This window comes from Cololabis saira, chromosome 6 (genome assembly GCF_033807715.1).
Source record: "Cololabis saira isolate AMF1-May2022 chromosome 6, fColSai1.1, whole genome shotgun sequence".
In the NCBI taxonomy this organism is placed as follows: domain Eukaryota; kingdom Metazoa; phylum Chordata; class Actinopteri; order Beloniformes; family Belonidae; genus Cololabis; species Cololabis saira.
The window spans coordinates 14,752,271-14,772,144 of NC_084592.1; the positions used below are offsets into that span (position 1 = coordinate 14,752,271).

The 19,874-nt window shown below is 39.0% G+C and overlaps 1 protein-coding gene across 2 annotated transcripts in view; it reads right to left on the reverse strand.

The window, feature by feature from the left end:
• The window catches only part of col4a2 (collagen, type IV, alpha 2), a 94,735-nt gene that overhangs the window by 25,829 nt on the left and 49,032 nt on the right, over nt 1-19,874 (reverse strand). For both annotated transcript variants that reach the window (XM_061723351.1, XM_061723350.1), the window contains exons 5-20: nt 9,108-9,242; nt 8,980-9,024; nt 8,782-8,898; nt 8,616-8,684; nt 8,441-8,476; nt 6,341-6,394; nt 6,199-6,234; nt 6,060-6,101; nt 2,616-2,678; nt 2,446-2,490; nt 2,304-2,351; nt 2,177-2,212; nt 2,060-2,101; nt 1,045-1,105; nt 782-895; nt 45-194 (exon numbers count right to left, since the gene is read on the reverse strand). In XM_061723351.1, coding sequence (XP_061579335.1) covers nt 45-194; nt 782-895; nt 1,045-1,105; nt 2,060-2,101; nt 2,177-2,212; nt 2,304-2,351; nt 2,446-2,490; nt 2,616-2,678; nt 6,060-6,101; nt 6,199-6,234; nt 6,341-6,394; nt 8,441-8,476; nt 8,616-8,684; nt 8,782-8,898; nt 8,980-9,024; nt 9,108-9,242 — 1,093 coding nt within the window. The remainder of the gene's footprint in view (nt 1-44; nt 195-781; nt 896-1,044; nt 1,106-2,059; nt 2,102-2,176; nt 2,213-2,303; nt 2,352-2,445; nt 2,491-2,615; nt 2,679-6,059; nt 6,102-6,198; nt 6,235-6,340; nt 6,395-8,440; nt 8,477-8,615; nt 8,685-8,781; nt 8,899-8,979; nt 9,025-9,107; nt 9,243-19,874) is intronic.

A 19,874-nucleotide genomic window follows, 5' to 3' on the forward strand; every position in this document is an offset into this window, starting at 1 on the left:
GAGTTTAGGCTGAAATTAGTCTTTCCAGCTGAACGTTAACTCACATGTTCCTTTGGGCCCGGGAGGACCCCGGTCTCCGGGACGCCCGTCATTTCCTGAGGGTCCGGGGACGACAGCGGGCTGCCCTTGTTCTCCTTGCTGACCTTTCTCTCCGTGCTCTCCTTGGTAACCGAATGGGCCGAAGAGCTCCCACACTGATGAGCAAAATGGATCAATTCAATGATAATGAGATAAAAAAGAAGAATGAAAACTGATCCTGAGGTTCTTTTTCCTTCCTCTTGGACCCATATGTGGTACGAGCAGTACTGGAGTTGAGGGGGGATGAGGGGGGATGGCATCCCCCCCTGAAATAAAAACCGTCAAAATCATCCCCCTTGTAAAACTGCCATCCCCCCTTTCCATCCCTTATGTCATTTCATCAATGAATGTGGTTTTACTGCTATTTCAACATTTAGAGTCATCACCAGAAAAATAACTTATTTGACAATTTTCACCTGTTTCAAGTAAATTTTCCCTTGAAATAAGTAGGAAAATCTGCCAGTAGGACAAGACTTATCTTCTTATTACAATAAAAAAAAATCTTGTTGCACTGGCAGATTTTTCTACATATTTCAAGTGAAAATCTACTTGAAACAGGTGAACATTGTTAATTTTTCCAGGGAAAAATAGATTTTTTTACAAAAAATGAGACATTTCAACTAGGGCCATCCTCCCTCATCCCCCCTCAACTCGAGTACTGGTTGTAGGAGGTGATCTCTGGGCGGGGCTTCGGCGTACAAACCTTGCTGCTGTGATTCAGTTGCCGGACGTCCAGGGAATCCCGGCGATCCCTGGTCTCCTACCGAACCCCTCTCGCCCGGCGCACCCAGCTCTCCAGGAGGTCCAGGGAGGCCGCCTAGAGGAGTAGAAGCAAATCAAGGAAACATTTACAGAATCAGTTCATTGGGATGATGATGGTGAGTGTCGTTCCCCGTCATGTCACATCGTCTAACATTTCCAAGTCTTTTCTTTCCTAACGACTTCTTCCCACATGAGCCATCTTACCAGAGGACCAGGGCCACGACCCCCCCGATGAGATCAGCTCTCCCGGATCACCTCGGACTCCCTGAAACACAAATGCCGTTTCCAGTCTCACTTATCGCTCCAGCAGCACATTCATGGTGACTGACAGAAAAGAAATCAGCTGTGTTTCTAATATTTGATCTTATTCTTATATAATAATATGAGTCAAACATGATTCCTTCATGCAAATGAATCGATTCGTTCACCAAAATCATCCATTATAAACACTGTGTTGAGCAGCTTTGATTGATTTTCTTGTGGTCAGAAGACACTGAACCTGCAGGACACTAAACCGTCAGATGTGGTTCGTATGTGGTCTTAAATCAGTCTGAACCGTCAGGTCGCACCTCAGCCGCCCGTTATGTGATAAATGTTACAGTTCTGCGCTGGCAGGGTTTATTTTGGATTACAATTTTGGATTAAATGCTTCAGACCATCATGTGACGGCCCTTGCCTCCCGGCCTCCACCCCTCACCCACACACGTATCTGGACATATGTTGAAGCTGTCGCTCTTCACACAGTCAATGTTTAGTTTTTGCATCATGAGTGACGTCTGCCACGACGAACCTCAACTAGTTGGTTTCATAGTCGCTGTCGTGAAGCGAGACAATTAGGATGAGACTCTGAAGTTACCGTCGACGGTTTCTTAAGGCCTAAAAGTAAACAAACGTTCCTTCAAGTTAAATAAACACGGATATTTTAACAGTATTTTACTTTGTGATGCTTTATGATAAAAAACGAAACGAATAAAAAAAAAAAACGGTTTATCATTGTAATAATTTTATATAATTAAGATGTTAAGTTATTTCTATTCAAGATCTTCAAATTATTCATAAAATAGATACAAATGTTTTACTGTGTTGGGAGAGGCGCGACCGCTGATCAGAGCTGATATGTTTTTTTTACATAAAGAATCAAGAAAACGACAAACAAAGCTGCAAAACCACTTTTCTCTTTGGAGCTGTGATGTAAGAGGTTTGGGAGCGAGCGCCTCACCTTCACGCCGTCTCTGCCTCTCGGACCATCACCGGGGTCGCCCTGAAACAGAGTCGTCATCGAGTTATGGAGTGGTTTTCATTTATCAAATATAAAACATCTCCCAAACAAACTCACCCTGAGTCCAGGCCTCCCGTTGGCACCACTCTCACCCTGGAAATGAGGAGAAAAGGTCACATGTTCAAATGTTTTCTTGACGTATTACGGACATAAAAGCGTGAATGGGTTTGGCGCCTGTGCTGACCCGCCGTCCAGGGAATCCGTGTATACCAGGCTCTCCTCTCACGGTTTCCTGCAAGACACCAACCAGAGGGAAGGATGAGCGGTGACGGGAATGTCAGGGGTTAAGGCCGGTATTTCAGGACCGCTCACGAGTGACCACCTACCACATATCCACTTTCTCCTTTCTGGCCTTTTGGTCCGGGAGGTCCCTGAAAATAATCAGAATATCGTTATGATTCATGTGTTTTCCTCTCCGACGCTCCTTCTCACGTCAGAAACGAGCTTGGAACGTCATCGCGGCAGGTTTGTGGATCGAGAAGAGCTGTTTGATTACCGAGGGCGGCTCACGAAGCTGCGTGGTGTAGTTTCCTTGTGGTCCCTGCTCTCCGATCTCCCCCTGAGGATGAAACGGGAAACAATTCACCACCACAAACCGGGGTTACGTTACATCTCTTTTTTTTTTTTTTTTTTTTTTTTTTTTTTTTTTTACACATTTTACAATACAAGATACAAAAACAAACCCCGCCAACCCAAGCCATCAGACAGCACATGCAAATTACAGATTTATACAGACAAATAAAAAGTAAGAAAAATAAGAAAAAAATTGTCATAATGATCAGTACAATGTTAATTACATAATGATACATTTATTTATTTATTTATTTATTTATTTATTTATTTATTTATTTATTTATTTATTTATTTATTTATTTATTAGGGATCCCCATTAGTCCTCACTGCAGTGAAGACTATTCTTCCTGGGGTCCAACATTGCACACATAAAACAATAAAATACAATCCTTACAATTAAAACATAACTAAATCTAAACAAAAATGATCTGAGATCATCTGGAATTCAACCCTTAAATTGTTGAAACCAGCCAGAACCAAACAACAAAAAAATATTCCATTTTACACACTCAGAATTTCAGAATAAACCAAGAATTTCAGGATAAACCAACTAACTAAAACTGACTTCCTTGCTAAGTACTGCTTTTCTTAATTTATTTTTGAATCTAGCTTTATTGTTTATCACGGTTAAATGCAGTGGAAGCTTGATGACTAACAAGATAACAATAATAAAAGTTATATAAAAAATAAGTAAATGAAGATTGGAAAAAAAATATATAAATAAATAAATAAACAGTTCTAGGTTATCTTCAGTCCACGGTATGTAATTATGAGTTGAGGGAAACCAGTAATCGGTAGCCTATTATACCTTGTCTTTCAATTTGAGGGTTGCAAGGGGGGGGGGGGGGGGGGGGTTCTTCCATTCAGAAAACTGTCCCATCAATAGCAGATTTTTCAGATCTGCAGGTATATAATTTAGGAAAGGTGTCCAAACTTTTAAAAATAGCTCGTCCCTGCCCGTTACAACGGTTTGTAACCTCTCATGAGTGAGGATGTTAAAAATCTCCCTGCACCAAAGGGTGACACTAGGTGGAAGAGTTTTGATCCAGTTTTGCAGCGTGCACTTTCAGCAGCTAGAAGGAGCTTGTAATGTAATGCAGTGAGATGTAGATCCCAGGAGGAAAACTCCAGGGTCTTTCTTAATTTTAATTTAAATATCCCACTGACCACCTTTGAAATAAGTGACCATAATCTGCAAATTGATTAACATTCCCAAAAGTAATGGAAATACTTTGCAAGTTGCACTTGGTACACAGAGGAGAGATGGAGTGATCAATTTTGTTTAAAATAATTGGACTAATATGTAGCCTGTGAAGTATCTTGTAACTGAGTTTCTACACGTTACAAATCTATAAGAAAGTTGTTGTACACAGTAAAGTTCTGTTGTTGCTCACATTCTGGCGTCACAAAAGTGCAAAACTGATGTAAAGAATGAATGACGTTGCTTCATCTTTTGGAGTTTCTGCAGAATATTTCTGCTCAGTCTGAATGTTTCAGTAAATTAGAATAATTATACAGGTGGAATACGGCAGCCAATCACTGAGAGGGGGAAGGTTTACGCTCAGGTAAATGAAGTGAGGGGAGAGGAGAGGAGGGATGGAGGAGCTGGCTTTGAGTTTCTTGGTGATGTTTTGTTTCAAGTATCAAGAGATGTGGCATCAGCCAGAAATTCCCTACCATACCTTTAATCTCATTCCAGCAGTTGGATTTACGAGCAGGTAAATCTCTATTTTCTTTCTCCGCTATTGTTTTGTGCTGTCGGATGCACGTTTCAAGTTCTGGTCTGTTGAAAGCCTGAAGAGTTTCAGCTCAAAGCTGCTTTCCTGAATCCGGTAAAAAGGTGCTGAGTAATCTTGAGATTCCCCCGAATCATTTTTTTTCTTTTCTTTTCTCTACTCTTTTTTTTTAACCTTTTTGTAAACTGTGATGTAGCGTAGCGTTAAAAGATTGTGATTTTACTAATCCTTTTATGGGGCTTCCATCATGTCTCAGGGATGCAAAACTTCCAGTCTCACTATTTCTTGCAGTGGATCTTGACAGATGTAGTCAAAGTTAAAGATTAGCTTTTTACACCAGTTTAAGAGCTGAGAGCCTGCCTTGTGGTTTTATTATGTCAAGTAAATAATTTTATTTCTAATTCAAAGGCTCATGAAAACCTTAAATGCATAAAAATGAAAGAACATAAAGTGTTCAAGGAGTGGTGTTACATTTATACACAATATCTTGCTTTTTTAAACATACCAGGTGTACCTAATAAGGGGGTTTATGAGAGTCTGCTATTGAAAAATTCATTCATTTGAAAAGATTGAAAAAGTGCCCCTGAATCATTTTTGATGAGTCTGGAGGTGGAGACACAAACCCCGCAGCATGAACACACCGCCACCGTGTTTTACTAAAGGCAGGGTTGGAGGTCTTTAGTCTAACACAGGGGTCGGCAACCCAAAATGTTGAAAGAGCCATATTGGACCAAAAATGCAAAAAACAAATATGTCTGGAGCCGCAAAAAATGAAAAGTCTTGTATAAGCCTTAGAATGACATTGGCCCGGTTTCCCAGATCAGTTAAGTAGTTCTTAACAGTTAAGTAGTTCTTTCACAGGCACCTTAAGATGGTTTGAAAGAAGTCTTTCGCTCTTAAGAACTACTTAACTGATCTGGGAAACCGGGCCATTTTCATTATGCACTTCGAGAAAAAAGTTAAAATGTCAAGAAAAAAGTCAAAATTTCGAGAAAAGAGTTGAAATGTCAAGGTTAATGTTGAAGTACAATCTTGAGAAAAAAGTCGAAATGTCGAGAAAAAAGTCGAAATGTCGAGGAAAAAGTAAACATTTCGAGGAAAAAAGTCGGAATGTCGAGAAAAGGAAAGGAAAAGGAAGAAAAAAGAGAAAAAAAGGAGAAAAAAAAAGAAAAAAAGAAGAAAAAAGGAGAAAAAAAGGAAAAAAAAGGTCAAACATTGTTGAAAAAGCTCCAGGAGCCACTAGGGCGGCGCTAAAGAGTCGCATGCGGCTCTGGAGCCGCGGGTTGCCGACCCCTAACACATTTTTATCTTTATAAACTCAACCCAGTAAGGTTTTTGACTGGTCTAATTTTATTTTTGAAAATATTTCTATCGATACAAAGCAGATATTTGCAGCTGTTGGATAATTGTACCAGAATAATAAGGAAAGTACGTTCTCCTGATTTACAGCAGAAAAGAAAGAACGAGGATCTAAATATATCCTACCAGTAAATTAACTTTAGTTACTTTATGTAATTAGAAACATTATAAATAATAAACAGACGATTTGTTCCGTATGTTTTGTGCAACAGCATCAAACTGGATCTCACAGTGATTATTTAATTTAAATGAATTTGTGAGGCTAAACTCACCGGCTCTCCTTTGACTCCCTTTAACACTTTGGTGTCCGAGCCCTGCACAGAGGAAAGACATGTTACCCGTGAATACGCAGCAGCAGCAGCGTCATATATGAGGCTCACAGCTCCGTCTTGTGTACAAGTGCTGCCTCACCTTTGGCCCCGGCGGCCCTGGAGGACCCGGAGGACCCTAGCAGGAGACACAGACCAGTTTTCTCAACAATATATTTTACTTCAGAAGCTTTTAAAAGAGTTCCTGAACTAATGAACTTAAAAAAAAACATGCAAAAACTCACCTTTGGTCCTTGTGGGCCTCTGTTGCCTTCAAATCCAACTTCTCCATTAGGCCCCTAGGAAAATGAAAACGGTGAATAAAGATCAAAGGTAAGATGATAACTGCAACCTCTTAACATGAAGATTTAGATGATTAACACGTCTGTATCTCTTGCAATTGGCACACTTTTTCTCCAATACTTAATGATAAAGCACTCCTGATTGGTGGAAGACCTATCTCTACTCCCCAATGGGAACATAAAGGTGTTCACTATCTTAAATACATTTATAACGACCAAGGACTACTTTCTTTTCCTGATATCATGGATGCATTTGATCTGCCAGGTCAATCTACAGTTGAGAGCAGCACTCGGGGCTCATGGTGTCCCCTGGCAAAGCTCTTTACCTGCTCACCCGCTTCCAGAATCGTTTGTTAAACATGGCAAAAATAAGGGGATGGTATCTAAGATCTGTGTTTATTTTCACTGTCCTCCATATTTAAAAGAACTCATGATTCTATATAACTCTCCATACTCACTCAGACATATGCATTTTCCTTTTTTCTTAGTTCCTAGAATTTTAAAATAGGTTGGTAAAAGAAAATTTTATTTTAAAGCTCCATCAGATTGGAATAATCTTCCCCTCTTTTTGCGTTCTATTACCTCTTTTCATTGTTTTAAGTTGGCATTATATTCTCATCTTAAAACAAATTGCCTATGTTTTAAATTAATTTATGTATTTTTTTGTGTCCTTTTTTCTATTTATTTATTTTTATTTATTTTATTTATTTATTTTTTCTTTTTTTCTTTTCTCTGTGTTATGTTATATTTATCTCATTGTTTCGGTTATTTAATTAGTCTATTTTGTAACTAGACTCATGTGGGTAGGGGTTGTGTGTGGGAGGGGGTGAGCAAGATGTCTGTGTTTGTTTTATGTCATGTATGTCTGTACTGTAATGTGATATATTGTAATGTTGTATGTTTTATGGGACCCCCTTGAAAATGAGATGTTACATCTCAAGGGGCTATCCTTTAATGCATTCTAAATCTATCATTTTTTGCTGCTTACAGACCTTGTTACTCTCGATAGAGAGGGTTTGGAAGAGAGACTGTCCTGATATAGGTCAAGATTTTGTATGGGAGGACGTGTGGTCCAGCATTCATGAAACATCTCGCAACCCAGACCATCCGCACATTCATTTTAACTTTTTACACAGAAAACATACCTTACCCCTGTTAGACTTCATCACATGAAGGTCATTAATAACCCTATATGCAATCTGTGCTTGTTACAGGCTCAGGGCACTTTTATTCACATGTTTTGGGACTCCTGTTGGTCATTTCTGGAGCATTGTTGCATCCAAACTGCCTGAATTGCTACAAATAACAGTACCTGTGTTTATATGCGTTTTGGTTCTGAATTACCTATCCTATGCATCCATCCTTAATCTTTCCACGCTTAATAAGCATGTCATTTTCATTGGATTGACTGCAGCCAAGAAAATGATCGCTAGTCGTTGGAAACCGCCTCAATTTCTTACAGACAAGGCCTGGATCCTTTACTTTCTGGACGTTGTGTATCTGGAGCTCTCCACAGCCCGAATCAATGGTGCTAATGAGCGCATTCCTGTAAAGTTTAAAAGTGCAATAACCTTCTCTCTCTAAATGCATCACTGGTATTTTTGTCTCTTTGCACATGCATATATTATTCGTTTTTCGGGTTTAGTACTTCTTTTGTACATTGCTCTTTTTTTATATTGCTCTTTTTAATTACTTAGCTATTTATTGGTTATTTTTTTAGAATATACATTTTTATACCTTTTCGTACTTTCGTGTATATTTTGTAAAAATTGTCGAGCATGTGTATGTTTGCTGCTGCACAAGTGAATTTCCCCTCTGGGGGATCAATAAAGTTTATTCTATTCTATTCTATTCTATTGTTTTGTTTTTCATTATTGGTATTTCGTGGTGTTTTTTGTCCTGCTGACATGTTCCTCCATCCTGGGCAGTTCTGTGCTTGTGATACTGTTTATTTGTGTTATAATTGTTTAAAAATAAAATAAAAATTTGATAAAAAAAAATAAAATATTTAGATAATGAACTGAATCAGAAAATGGGTCTTACGTATATTCCATTGGCTCCCGGCGTCCCTGGATCTCCCTGAGGAGAGAGTCACACATGTTCATGATGTTAGTTGCATGTACAGTTTAATATTTTATTAGTTTAGGTGTCTTTCCCACTATTGAGGCATAAATGGACTTTAATTGTTGTCCTTCTCAGTAAAACTCCTCTTCCTCACCCGGAAACGCCGCATGTACACGCTGACGTCCAGAGTGTCTCCCTTCTCGCCCTTCCTGCCATGTTGTCCCTGAGAGGAGAAGATAAAAACAAGAAAACGATGATCACTTTGGAGACCGATCTCTTTGTAAACACGCATCAGTCTGGGCAGGTTCGGAGTTACGCACTGGAATTCCCGGTAGGCCCCTGTAGCCGGGTGTTCCTGATGATCCTGAGTCTCCTGTGGTCCCGTTGCAGCCGTCGGCCCCCGGCTTCCCCCTGGGCCCCCCTTGACCCGGATGACCCTGCAGAAAGAGTGACGACAATCATCAATACTCTGTCGGGGTGTTTGTCCTGATACATTGATCTGAGCCGGTGACACTTACAGGAATGCCATCGCCTCCGGTAAACCCTGGTACGCCGGTCATTCCCTGTGGAACCAAAAGGCTTTTAACGAGATACAGTTACCTGTCATATTTTTTTTTAGATGAATACATATAGAGAAGTGCTTTACCACGCTGCCTTTAGGGCCTATGTGGCCACCATGACCCTGGCCACCTTTCTGCCCTTTTGGTCCTTGGATGCCTGGATCACCCTGTCTTCCTTGAGGCCCCTGTGGCCCCTGAGGACCAAGAGCACCAGGGGAGCCCTGAGATTGGAAGGTAGAAAAACCAAAAAAGTCAAATAAACTTTAATCAGAGATGCAGATGAGAGTCATACATAAAATATAAGGTGCTTGGTGTTTGGGGTAGAATTTGAGAACTGTTTTCTGTTTTTAGGATCATATGCACAGATGACATCTGGACATAATAGGGAATAACTCACCTGGTGTGAACAGAGGAACAAATAAAGAAAGTGGGTTTGAAAAAGAGAAGGAATTCAAGGATGGAATAACAATCAAAGCATCCTAACAAGGCAACAAGAATAGGTGCAATTGGGCTTTTCTTTCTAAGTAAGCCTCTCTTTTTCCCCTACCTATTATTTTTAAATCTAATTAAATTTTCTGTGTTAAACAGGAGAGGGAGACAAACAATATCCATCAATTAAATCCTGAGCTCCAGCGCCCCCATCACTCTGCCTCCATCTAGTTGCCAAACTGCAAACTGCAGCTGCTCGCTGTGAGAAAAATGGCCGCAACATCAAACCGTAAACACACTCAATACGACTGGAGAAATGATATTAAAAAAATGCCATTGAACTATTTTTAGTTATTTGAAGGTTTGTTTTGAAAGAAAAAGCAAATTCAGACAAACTTGTCATCTGCCTGGAAAATGCTGAAATCCTGCACAAATCCAAAAGACCTCCTGCATGCATGCAAGACAAAGTTGGAGCAGCCAGTAGATCATTCTAAGGTAAATGCATTAACTTTAGCAGCACTCCACATGGCTGTTCACTCATATTCAGACTATACTGGTCTACAAACAGCACCCCAATCGGCAGGCTAAATACAGCAGTTTTAGATACTATTAAGACTGATGAAAGAGAGTAGAAAGACTTGTAGATATGGAAAAGTGATCTTTGATGAACGGTGACAGTTTGAGGGCTACATTTTTCTTAAAATTTAAGAAACTGCAACTAAAAATGCAGTGTAAAAAGATGTAAAAACCTGTTGTTTTTCATAGACACGCATGTAGAAGCAGTAACAGCAGATTATAACAGTCATGAACACAACCAGAGGAGGCGCATGGGGCGCCAAAGAGTGGAAACTGAATAATACAAGGATGGTAAATATCTAAGATATCAGATGAATCAGCTCGGGGGACTTGTACGTGAATCCCCGGGTGCACTGAATTCACATAGTATCTCAGTGACCGCATGCGGTCAGTAAGTGGTAAGTAATGACCTCAGAGGTCCGGATTCCTGTGAGAACCAGAAACACTGTGATGTTGTTTGTCCCCTGACAGAAAAATGCACTTGGCTGGTGTTATGTGAAGCTGGAGACCAGGATCCCCAGGGGTTCAGTACCACTGCAGGGAAACTAAACATATCAAACAAGAGTTCAAGAATGCTCACGAACAAATCCGATGAAAGGGGAATATGAAGCCTGAGATGATCCGGTGCAGTTAGATGGTTAGATGTACAGTATCTGCATGTGGGCATGCAACTTATCCTGCACACGTGAGGCAGACGTGAGGCAGGAGGTGTGTGTTTTGAAGCTGTTGCAACGGTGATGTCACATAAATCATGTCTTTTACAGACTATGCTGTGAACCTTTAGATCTCCGGAGTAAAATAGGTAAAAGTATCTCTCCTGATGACCGCAGTGGAATCACGATGCTGATCATTGTTCAATATTCTCCCAGAAACAATGCAGAAAACATCTGAGTTTAAAGTCTTGAGGCAAAAATAAAAACATGCAATAAACTGGTAAAACTCTGCACAGAACTTTGCATCTGTTGAAGCAGAACAGCCGACATTACTTCCTTCAACGTGCATCCTTCACAGAAATGGAATAAAATAAATGCATACATGTGTTTTAACCCCTCTATTGTGCCCATGTATCATATGTGGCACCTTTGTACCACCCCATAATCAAAACTATAAAGAAAAGCTGTTTCATGCTTCCATAGTTTCATACAACTAAATACTTCTAAAAAAGAAGAAATAGAAAGATGAAATTACACAAAGTATTGAGATATAAAAAGCAAAACATTACTTAAGACAAAATTGGGGTGTTTTTAGTTTCAATATATAAAAATAATATCTTAAATTATAAAACACATCTATCTATCTATCTATCTATCTATCTATCTATCTATCTATCTATCTATCTATCTATCTATCTATCTATCTATCTATCTATCTATCTATCTATCTATCTATCTATCTATCTATCTATCTATCTATCTATCTATCTAGTATATATTTGATTCATTTTATCTTTATTTTTAGCACAATCACTGTAAAAACCTAAAGTTTAGAAACTCATACAGTTTTCATTTGTGAAGAAAAGTGATGTTATACATTTTTCGAATGAAAAAGTAATAAACTTTATCAACAATAAAGGGGAAAAGAGGACATTTATGACACTATCCAGTATTTCTAAAGACAAATGATTCACGTGTGTGTGTTTGTTGTTGATTTTGTTGGAACAAACATAAGAGACTGAAACAGGAGATTCCAGGTAAAACGTCTTTTCTTTTGAGGCCTAAACGTGGTTTGATTGTTAAGGATGAGAATTAGAGTGAGATCAGTGTTAAACGTTTGGTTGTGATGACCGATTTTGTGGTCGGGGTTCAGAGATGTAGAACCACACGTGAAATGAACCCACAAAGACCGTAGAATGAGGATGTGTCAGTGTGTATCCGGATCCTCGTCTGGAGCTCCAGCTCCTACTCACTACCTGGTAGAGATGGGCGGTATGGACTAAAAGATTTCACGATAATTTCATTTATCCCGATAACGATAAAAATGACGATAAAAAAAATACCAATTCAACTCCACCTTTATAACTATAAATCTATCTCATCATTTCTTTCTTTCTTTCTTTCTTTCTTTCTTTCTTTCTTTCTGGCTCATTTCTTTCTTTCTTTCTTTCTTTCTTTCTTTCTTTCTTTCTTTCTTTCTTTCTTTCTTTCTTTCTTTCTTTCTTTCTTTCTTTCTTTCTTTCTTTCTTTCTTTCTTTCTTTCTTTCTTTCTTTCTGGCTCATTTCTTTCTTTCTTTCTTTCTTTCTTTCTTTCTTTCTTTCTTTCTTTCTTTCTTTCTTTCTTTCTTTCTTTCTTTCTTTCTTTCTTTCTTTCTTTCTTTCTTTCTTTCAGGCTCATTTCTTTCTTTCTTTCTTTCTTTCTTTCTTTCTGTCTTTCTTTCTTTCTTTCTTTCTTTCTTTCTTTCTTTCTTTCTTTCAGGCTCATTTCTTTCTTTCTTTCTTTCTTTCTTTCTTTCTTTCTTTCTTTCTTTCTTTCTGGCTCATTTCTTTCTTTCTTTCTTTCTTTCTTTCTTTCTTTCTTTCTTTCTTTCTTTCTTTCTTTCTTTCTTTCTGGCTCATTTCTTTCTTTCTTTCTTTCTGGCTCATTTCTTTCTTTCTTTCTTTCTTTCTTTCTTTCTTTCTTTCTTTCTTTCTTTCTTTCTGGCTCATTTTTTTCTTTCTTTCTTTCTTTCTTTCTTTCTGGCTCATTTCTTTCTTTCTTTCTTTCTTTCTGGCTCATTTCTTTCTTTCTTTCTTTCTTTCTTTCTTTCTTTCTTTCTTTCAGGCTCATTTCCTTCCTTCCTTCCTTCCTTCCTTCCTTCCTTCCTTCCTTCCTTCCTTCCTTCCTTCCTTCCTTCCTTCCTTCCTTCCTTCCTTCCTTCCTTCCTTCCTTCCTTCCTTCCTTCCTTCCTTCCTTCCTTCCTTCCTTCCTTCCTTCCTTCCTTCCTTCCTTCCTTCCTTCCCGTACGTTGTGCGTGGATTTAACACAGAACCATAAATCCAGCTTTACACAAAAACGTCTTTTTTAACGGTATATCGTGAACGGTAAAATATCGCCCATTCCTAGTACCTGGCCTTAATAGGAGGCTGATAAAAACCAGTCGGATGATTCTGGATCAGTGTCTGTGCCGTCACTGTTTTGGACTTTCACTATCAACCCTGTTCCCGTGTTCTCTCTTGACCTGAGATCCCCCTTCAGTCCACCCGGTCCGGTTCATCGCTCCCTCGCAGCGCTGCTTCCTCCACACGTCCGTACTCCCCACTCTTATCTGCTCCCTCTGCGTCCAGCCAGCGTTTCCTTCCCTCCTCACCAAATTCTCAAGTGTTCTCACTTCCTTCTGGATGTCCTTTTTACCCTCCTTTGTCTGCCTGTCTTCCTCTCCGTTCTCCACTGGGTCACGAGTGAAGCCAGACGCTGCACAACAGGACCGGTCAAGAACGCAGATGGTAGACAGAGTCCAGCCTTAAAGCTGAAAGGTTATGTTCATGCAGACTAAACACCCAAAATGTCTAATTCTGATCTTCAGACGACCTGGTTTTACAAAAGCAAGTGTTTTTTTTCTTTTACATAAAAGCACAACATGAACATCTCAGAAGCTTTATTTGCAGAGGTGTCAAAAGTATTCACATTCATTACTCAGGTAGAAGTATAGATACTAGAGTTTAAAAATACTCCTGTAGAAGTTGAAGTATCAACTCAAGTTTTTTACTCAAGTAAAAGTATAAAAGTACTGGTTTCAAAACTACTTAAAGTATAAAAGTAAAAGTAATGTAAGGGGGAAAAAAGCCATTAAGGACAAAAGCCATTGGAAAGGACTGCATCTTAGTATAATGCAAATATATTAAAGAACCATATATGTGTACTATTGAGCATTAACATGTGTTTCAGAGAGCAGGAGATATGATGACTAGTTGCCTATAAGTATTGTAATGGTGCAAAAAGTCAAACTTCAGAGGCATGTAATCATTTATCCTAACCTTTATTGGAATGTACATCCAAGTTTAGTTGCAGGAATCTGAGGGAACGGATGTAAGAACAAAACTGGACAAGAACATCTGAAACAACCACAACCAAATTCACTCTATCCGGATGGAGCAATTTAACTGGATAGTTTTTTTTTAAAGGCCGAAATGAAATAGAGTAACGAGGCTGAAAAGTGTAAGGAGTAAAAAGTACAGATAATTGCGTGAAAATGTAAGGAGTAAAAGTAAAAAGTCGTCTGAAAAATAATTACTCCAGTGAAGTATAGATAACCAAAATTTCTACTTAAGTAAGAAATGTGTGCTTTGTTACTTGACACCTCTGTTTATTTGTATATAATCTCCATATTTCTGCACCCAGCGTCATTCTGAGTTGTCATACTGCAGCTCCGACTGAAACATGCAGGCTTGTTGAACACACAGCAATAAATTTAACGAGAGACCGACCAGTTATGTTCGGCATGTGCCCTTTTGAAATGTTTAGTTATTTCCCCACCACGCCTAATGCAGGAAACATATAACTGCACGGGTTGGCTGCGTTTGTCCAGCAGGGGGCGCCGTGATGCTGCTGCAGCGTGCTGGCAGGCCGAGAGCAGAGATCCTGTCACAGCTGAGGATGGTGTGGTGGTGGGGGTCATGTGTCTCCTCTGCTGATTGCAAAATAGTCTGTAAATGTCTTCATTGACAAACAGCAACCAGAAAAATGCTCTCCATTCAGTAAAAGCAGAGGTGTCAAGTAACAAAGTACAAATACTATGTTACCTTACTTAAGTAAACATTTTGGTTATCTATACTTCACTGGAGTAATTATTTTTCAGACGACTTTTTACTTTTACTCCCTACATTTTCACGCAATTATCTGTACTTTTTACTGCTTACATTTTAAAAACAGCCTCGTTACTCTATTTCATTTCGGCCTTTAGAAAAAAATCCAACTAAACTTGGATGTACATTCCAATAAAGGTTAGGATAAATGATAACATGCCTCTGAAGTTTGACTTTTTGCACCATTACAATACTTATAGGAAACTAGTCATCATATCTTCTGCTCTCTGAAACACATGTTAATGCTCAATAGTACACATATATGGTTCTTTAATATATTTGTATTATACTAAGATGCATTCATTTTCAATGGCTTTTGTCTTTAATGGCTTTTTTCCCCCTTACATTACTTTTACTTTTATACTTTAAGTAGTTTTGAAACCAGTACTTTTATACTTTTACATGAGTAAAAAACTTGAGTTGATACTTCAACTTCTACAGGAGTATTTTTAAACTCTAGTATCTATACTTCTACCTGAGTAATGAATGTGAATACTTTTCACACCTCTGGTAAAAGCAACAAAATAGGAACCATTTCCCTGGAAATTGACACCTAAACTCATAACACCAAAGTTTCTAGTCTTGTTACAGTCTGATGAGTTACCCTGTTTCCGTAGAACGAACGTATTAAACTCCAGCTGTGGATCTGTTCCAGCTGTGGATTGTGCGTTGGAGGAGATGACTTCACATTACATTACATCCTGGGTGATGAGACCCACTAATCAAAAGGAAATAAACAATGGCTTTTTGCTCCTCTCTACTTGAACTAATAAATAGCGTAGCCTCGCTACGTTGACAGCTTGTCCGCTGAGTGGAGGCTGATGTGTGAGGCTATAGCTAAAGAGCGTTATCAGGACTTAAGGGATTAGTCTGGTTCAAACCCTAACCCTGTTCATGTTGATGGTGTTTCTCACACACGGATGAGGATCTGTTACGGCGTCCCGCAGGGCTCAGTGCTCGGGTTCAACCCTGTTCACTCTACAAATGCGGCCCTTGGGGAATGTTATCCAGAGCCACAGCATAAATGTTCACCGCTATGCTGACGATGCAGCTGTATTTATATAAGAAGCCAGATGAAAAAAGAACCGCGAGGCAGACTTCAGCCATCGATGTGCACCATGATTTTGCTTCTGATGAAGTGAAGATTATTATTTCACAGTCGGAGGCTCTGGAATTGGTGAAACTGGTGGAACCAGAGTTACAATAGTTTTAATTTTTATTTCCTTCCAGTTTGTTTGATTATTTCAGTCAGTTTAACAAGAGCCCCAGTAGTTTTTTTTTTTTTTTATTCAATTTTTTTATCAGTTTAGTTTTAGTTTTGGTCTTAGTTTTTGCTAAATGTAAGAACTTTTGGAAACTCTTTGAAGTTAAAGGTCCCGTATCCCCCATCTTATCCCTGCTCACTACGCTGTTGTTGGTTACCTTGCTTAACTAATCAAACAGTTTCTGCCAGTCGCATCAAAGCATTAGAAATGGAGACACATACTTCTTTTTTAACTCCTCACTTTTAACTGAATTCTGTCTAAAGTAGAAAACATTTTGCACACCAGATATGCAGAAAGGTGCGTCGGAGGAGGAAAGCTGCAGCCAATTTAAAAAGAAAACTCCCACACACCTTCTTCTCACCAGACTAGTGTTTTATTGGGCCAACGTTTCGGTCATCGACCTTTCTCAAGGCATCAAAAAAAAAAAAAATGCCTTGAGAAAGGTCGATGACCGAAACGTTGGCCCAATAAAACACTAGTCTGGTGAGAAGAAGGTGTGTGGGAGTTTCCTTTTTAAACTGAATTCTGTCTAAAAGGCATCCTAAGCCTAATGTAAGTCAGCAAAGCTAAAACGGCTAACTGTGATTGACAGGAGGTGGGCGTGTTCCAGCCCTGTTCTATCTGCCCTCTTGCATCACTCTTCAGAGTGGTGACATCACAGGGGGCTTGTCCAGTTCTTCTTTACAGTCTATGACAAAACCTTGCTGTAGTGATGCACGATGACATCACTATGATGTCACAGTTGAGCAAAACAGCTTTACTCAGATTACAATATATACTTTTATCTGCTTTCTGCCAGAGACGGTACTAAAAAAAAGCAATTTAATTCCTAACATTGTTGAGTGATGATCCTTTCTGTCATTCTTTTAAGTTGTATTTATTTTATTACCAAACATAAAACGTTCCAATTTGTGGACCTTAAGTGAAATCAGCTTCACTACTTATGTCTTTAATCTAAACGAGCTGTTTCATAGTAAATGGGTCGTAAAAACTCCTCTGAGAAGATCCTTCCCCTTCACACTTTGTCCATAACGAAGCAGCGCCAGCGTTTCCAAGCTTCCCTCTCCGTCTTTCTGGGTCTGTTTGCATTTCTCATTCCTAAATCACAGATCTATTAAAAGTTCCCCTGTCTGACACCATAAATTTCATCCGGGCCCAGACTGTCCCCCGGGGTGGACGGTTTGGGAACGACCCACTAAGAACGGGATGGGAACATGCGGCTCGGCACGCTGACCTCTGACCTCGGAAGAGAATAAAATAAATTGATAAACAACTGGACAGAAACCCCCTTCTGTTACTCCAGTGAGGACATTTGTAGGTATTTAGTGAAATTCCGCCACCTAATACTGAAGGTTTGAACGTGTGTGTATCTGAACCTGCATGTTTCACCGTCGTCTTGGTTCTGGGACGAGCTTCACCTCATCCACACCTGCCTCTACGTCTGTTTCTCATGATTACTTTTTATCTATTAATCCTTTAATTATACTGTTTCAAACGATGTTAGTATTTCATGTCACGGCTCGCCTTCCCTCCTGGTCCTTGTATATACTGGATCTCCTAAGAAATAACACGGTAATCTAAACGGATGTGGTTGTCTTGAGGAAAGACTGATGTTATAGCTCCTGATGTCATCGGTATCTGACAGGGAACTGTATATATATATATATATATATATATATATATATATATATATATATATATATATATATATATATATATATATATATATGTGTGTGTATAAATTCATACAAACTCATTCATGTGAACTTTTTTTTACTCGTGAGTTTAAAGACACAGTGAGGCGTCTGCAGCAGGAATGCATTAATAGTGTTGAAGAGATGCATGAAGTGGATTAATTAAAGTCTGATTATGAGTAAAACATGCTGATTTGGAGGCTTCGTGAATAAAACATGTCAAAAGTCAAGTATTTACAGCTGCAGCGAGAGACTCAGAAGTCAGTTTGCATTTTTCTTCCAAATGTGACTTATGATTTATCAAAACTGTCCAAACAAGATGCTAATTAAGATGCATTGTCACCCAAATATATTAAAACCAGAAAAACTGACGCTGCTGATGTAGCAAACAAGTGGAAAGTATGAATATATGAATTTAAAGGCCCCATAATTGTGAAATTTATTGATCAAGAAAAGGAAAAGCACCCCACTGGGGATAGGGTGTGGTCTTTCAAAACTTGTTTAATCAATTATGCACCTCTTAGTAGCTAGAGAGGCTAAAAACTGGGCATAAGGCAGTTTAAGACCTTTTTGAGTCGGAAAAACGCATAAAATGTGCCTTTTAAGCTTTTAGTCGACTCTTGCGTTCACCAGTATATCAGCTTGTCCGTCTACAGCTTTGTTTTCATCCCAAAGTTACCAGTCAGCTGATACCTCAACACCCCATGTCTGGTTTGTGTGTCTGTGGGAACTTTTCTTTGTGCTGGAGCCTTGTCAAAGACAATTTTCTGTAACTTTGTGTAACTGACAATGAAGTATTATCTTATCTTATCTTCTAAACGTAGCGTATTAGCAAGCGCATATCTGGCTCACGCTCATTGCCTGCTTTTTGGGGAAACACAAGCACAGCGGTCCCTAAAGGTCAATAAAGGTGAAAGAAATGGAGAGAAGACTTCAGGATTTGTTTTTTCAAATGAATCTTGTGAGGCTGGGTGGTAAAATGCCTTTTGATTTATAGGTTGTGCTTTTTTTCAAACCAAACCAATTTTTACGAATATTAAACTAAAAAAGTGTTCTTATTAAGAATTTAATTGCGTCTATCTGTAGAGATATATTATTTTAAAATCATTAGAATTAGAAGGGAAAAGTTTTGGATAAGTTGAATTTAAGAATCTCCCCAGAAAAACACGGCGGTTCAGCAGCAGCCTGGCTTTGAGCTGTTCATGGGAACTAACATTTGAGCCATTTTACATCTAAATTCAGACAAAATCAAAACACAGACTTTGTAAAACTGTTTGAGTTGTAAATGAAGCTTAATAAGATGCTTTTCTAGTTGCTAAATCCGTGGTTTGTGGTAATGTTTAGTCTTATAAACCTTTATTCCAGCTGCTATCCCTAACAGTCTGATAACACGGACAAAATAAGTAAGAATATCTTTAAAAACAAATCAGTTATAATATTATTTGTCTATATCGTGGAGGCTTAGTGTCAGTTGGCCAAGTTTATTCTTTCAAAACTATGTTTTATTAGCCAAAAAGCGGTTTAAGAGTTCAAACCTTTCTTACTTCTTCTCACTGATGGAGAATCACCACATGAGGGGACGAAGATTAGTTTTAAAAACTTGTAAGAAGGTTTGGAGAGAAGTGGCGTCATTTGTCCAGTCAGTATTTTGTGAACATTAATAGTAGTTTAGCTGTTATTAATTGATCTATGTCCTCCAAAAAAACAAAAAAAAAGAGTATATTAATGTCACGGCAGGTCAAAGTCAAAGTGAAGAAAGTGCAGAAACCGAGAAAGGTGGTGTGACGGGTCGCATTTACGTCTGATTCAAGAAAGGAAAACAAGGAAAGATGATAAAGAAGTGATGAGTGTTTGGAAAGAGAGATGGATAGAGGGAGAAGAAGGATGAAATCAAGGAGAAGAGACCACGGAGAAGAATTACGGTCCGTAAACATTAGACGTCTGCTTTTTCTCTGCATCTCCCTCCGTTGGGCTCAGACACGTCGCTGGGCTTCGCTCTGCTGCTCTGAAACCTATATCACATGTTTTTCTTGGACACGTTTTCATCTGAGTCATTTCCTGGACTGTCGCATCCCTCGTGCGTGATGTGCAGAGGAGGGAAACAGGCCCTC